Raw genomic sequence first — 3,783 nt, forward strand, 5'->3', positions numbered from 1 at the left:
CATTCTTTTTATGTCTAAGTTCAGGGTATGCATCTTAACCATCAGTATGGTGGTGTGGATTTTCTAAAGAACCAAAAGAGAAAGGGAAGGAAATACTTCTGGAAAAATTATACCATAAACTTTGGCTTTTTGCATGTGAATTTCACCTTCCAATTTGCTAAACATGGGGCACTGAGAAATTTCTCTTCTCACCTGCTACAGATCTAATGAACTTTTTTTTAGGATGGGATGGGAAAAAAAATATCTCACAAGCCTCTAATCAAAACATGGTTTTGAATAAGTCACACCCAAACAGCTAAGGAGTTATTCTGTAATCACCTCATTCCTTTCCCATGCAAGAGGAAAACAATCTGATGTCAGTGAAAGTCCACCAATTTCTACTTTCTGAAAAATCCCCAGAAGAACAACATAGGAAAATCAATTTAAACAGAGAGAAAGCAAACAATTGTTCCTTTATTTCCACTCTGTGCTCCCAGAAGAAAGGGGAAAATAAGCTTGTTCTGTTGTTTCTCCTCTTCCCCATTCAATATTTATTCATCTAAACACAGTTCCTGAGAAAGGAGACAGTGTGGGTGAAGGTGATGTTATAAACTCATTACTACCTTTGCTTGTGACAGGGTTTCAAGCAGGTGGTTCAGAGTAGAGGAGAGGAATAGAATAAGTTCTGGGGGAGCAGGGAAGGTAAGAGGAACCGAGAAAATTCCACCTAGCTTTTGCCTTCCATTTCCAGTCTTTCAGCCTCTCTCCCCCTTTTTACATTCTTATCTCCCTCTCACATGTTCCTGTTCTTTAGCAATCAGATGCCAAAGCTGACGTTTTCAAGTGTATAAAGTGTACATGTGAAAAGAGGGGTAGCTGAGCCAAATCATGGGTGGAAAGGATTTTGTAGGTGGAGATGGCAGGCTGCTGGATTGGAGGCCAGCAAGGGACCTTCTGTATGCAAGCTGAGCCACACAGACGAGGCAAGATTCCAAAACCAAACATAACAGAGGTGTGGCAATATAAAAATTTAAAAATTGCAGGTTGAGGAAGAGGGGTAAGGGTGCAGTAGAGTTGATTGTCCTATGTACTATTCGCACAAAGGCAGTGATGATTTCCACACAGCCATTGACCCGTACTGGGAAGTTCAGGTTTAAGTATTTTTCCAAGATGGCACATGCTTGAGTAACCACCAGCTTAAGGAACAAGGAAGAATTTAATTTTTTTTTCCTTTCTTTTAAATCTGACAAAGTGTTTTTCCTTCTTACAATATCTGGAGGAATAGTGTGTTGAAAATAACAACACAATTGTAAAATTGACAGTTTATAAATAATAATTTTATCAGTCAGTGTTCTGTACAGCAAGCAGTGAAGTTGGGTGGTAAATCAGAAACCCTGATTAACCTGGAAAAAAACATGGATATTGTCTGCAGACAGAGGAATCCTTTACACCTTCTCACAGTCTCCTTTGTGGGAGCAAGAGCTGAATATTAGGAGCTAACCTGAAGTAGCAAAAATACTGAGTAGTGGCCTGCAGCATAACAAATATCATACAGTATCACAGAAAATAATTTTTGGAGTGGGGAAAAGGGAGAAGTGAAAGGAAGATCTGTTTTTTTATGTTGCTGTTAATAAAGCTTTCCATGTTAATATGTATCGTAGTGTCCATGTTTCCCTTTTCCCTGAGTTCTGCTGGAATTGCTAATACATACTCCACTCAGCAGACATTGAAACATATGTCAGATCAGCTGGGGTAACTGGTTCTATCTCTGTTAATTCTGGTTGAACCTCACTGATTTATAGCAGCTGGGAATTTGGCCTTCTCCACTCATATCAAAGCAGCTTCTGCCATTAATAACATGCAGCTGAACAGCCACTCATTAAATATAATTTCAGATGTCTAAAAGCTGTATGCTTAATGCTCCACAATACAAAGTATTGAATGCTGCTCCAGAAAACTTATAATCAAGGGCTGTCTGAACCACTCATGTGCACCTTGGAGAAGCAAAAATGAACTTTGTGCTGTGAAGTACAAACGAAGACAAGAAGTGGTTGTAGAGAGGAAGGAAGTGGGAAAGGACAATGTTCAAGGGCCTCACGTAATGCACTTAACTTTTCTTTCTAGGTTAGAAAGCTGGTCTCTGCAGATGGCCTGAGTGCTGGGGTGGGGGATGGACAGCTTCCCTGACATTGCTACTTGGCAGTAGGCACTGTCTTAGTTGTGGTTTCAACTGTTTTGTTTTAGTACTCCATTGCCGTAAGTTCTTGTAATTGAAGAGCTCCATAGATGACACTCACTCTATTTCCTGTAGATTTTTATTTTTTTTTTCCTCAAATTAAAGAAACATAAAATATCTACCATGTTACCTGTGTTTGCTGAGGACCTATATCCATGTTTTTCAGCAGGCTGTTTAGGAAGGCTGTGACACTCTCCCATGGATAAATGCTGTTGGACCCATCGAGTACTATGATGATGTCTAACTGGGTCTTACATTCTGCAACACAAATTGCCACATAAGAATTGAAACTAATGAGGATCAAATATATTTCACAGTTCCAGTTACTTTTGTGATTAGTAGAGAAATGAATATCTATCTGCAGTGAGACTAAACTAACATGTTTGACACCAACTGTCATTCATCAGCTTTTGCATTGTATTTTACGAAGTTCACATTCCCTTTATCAGAAAGGCACTTTCTTGTAAGCAGCAATTTAAGAATGGGATTAGCAGATCACATAACTGGAGTATTTACTAGTGACTCCTGCTTTCTTGAATGTCAATCTGTTTCTCTTTGATTTTTTCAAAGGACCAGGTCTTTCAGATTTTTATTTACATTACTAAATTGGGTTTGTATTAGGTCTTAATATACAGTCACTAGTTTAAAAGTCTTTTTGCCATAAGGAAAAAACATAAGCAACTATTTTTAGCAATTTTGTTTGGATGTTACATAGTGCTCTAACAATTGTTTATACTGAGATAAATTCCAAAAGTAGCAAGAATTTAGGTTATATACGGACAATGAAAACATTTACTAAACTTGGTAATGCTGGTAGCTAAGTTAAGGAGTTCATACTTTTTGGTATGCCTTTGTGTATACATTTGTCTTGTCTGGCACTTAGTATTTTCAGACACACAAGAGAATTCCTGTGGCATGCGTACCTTGCACAGACGGAGCAATTGCCTTGACGGTTTCAAAAGTGGAGCTGACATTAGAACAAACTCCAGTTGTGTAATGCAAACGTCCACATTTATAAGCATAAAGAGGTCCACATGCCTTTAAAAGATTTAAAAAGGGTGAAACGTTGTTATGGTACCTAAGCAAATAGCAGACTTCTTTTAAACTTGGCAAAAAGTCCTTCCTTACCAGAAAGCCTCCTTTTGGGTTAGTCACTAACGTTGTTCCAAGAGTCATGTTTTCTTTTACTTCCACAACATTAGGAACTGAAGTAGAAGCTATAAATAGATCAAAATGCTAAGTATTTGGGAACATGAAAACAAAATATTAAAGTATATAACCCCTAGCATGGATCTTCCAGCTTCTAAAATAAAACCCAGACTGACATTGGTTTCATCAAATATTTTAGCACCCTTCCTGCTCCTTCTTCAATTGCAATAATCAAGAAAAATCTCTGAGCTTGGCTTTTATCCCAGAAAATTTTTCTGTGTTGCTGTCTCAAATAGTTCTCTTGAACTGCAAAAAGAAAAAAAGTAAAAATAACAGCAGAATGAAAGCAAGAGATGACTGTTCACATAGTTTTATTAATTAGAAACCAAACATTAATTTTTTTTTACCTTGTCTATACA

At 37.6% G+C, this 3,783-nt stretch overlaps 1 protein-coding gene across 1 annotated transcript in view; it reads right to left on the reverse strand.

Moving 5' to 3' along the window:
• ITGA1 (integrin, alpha 1) overlaps positions 1-3,783 on the reverse strand; it is a 48,527-nt gene that overhangs the window by 39,096 nt on the left and 5,648 nt on the right. The window contains exons 4-6 of the mRNA XM_010008619.1: positions 3,344-3,432; positions 3,139-3,253; positions 2,346-2,473 (exon numbers count right to left, since the gene is read on the reverse strand). Coding sequence (XP_010006921.1) covers positions 2,346-2,473; positions 3,139-3,253; positions 3,344-3,432 — 332 coding nt within the window. The remainder of the gene's footprint in view (positions 1-2,345; positions 2,474-3,138; positions 3,254-3,343; positions 3,433-3,783) is intronic.

The sequence above is a fragment of the Chaetura pelagica genome, unplaced genomic scaffold (assembly GCF_000747805.2).
Source record: "Chaetura pelagica isolate M959 unplaced genomic scaffold, ChaPel_1.0 scaffold382, whole genome shotgun sequence".
Classification (NCBI taxonomy): Eukaryota; Metazoa; Chordata; class Aves; order Apodiformes; family Apodidae; genus Chaetura; species Chaetura pelagica.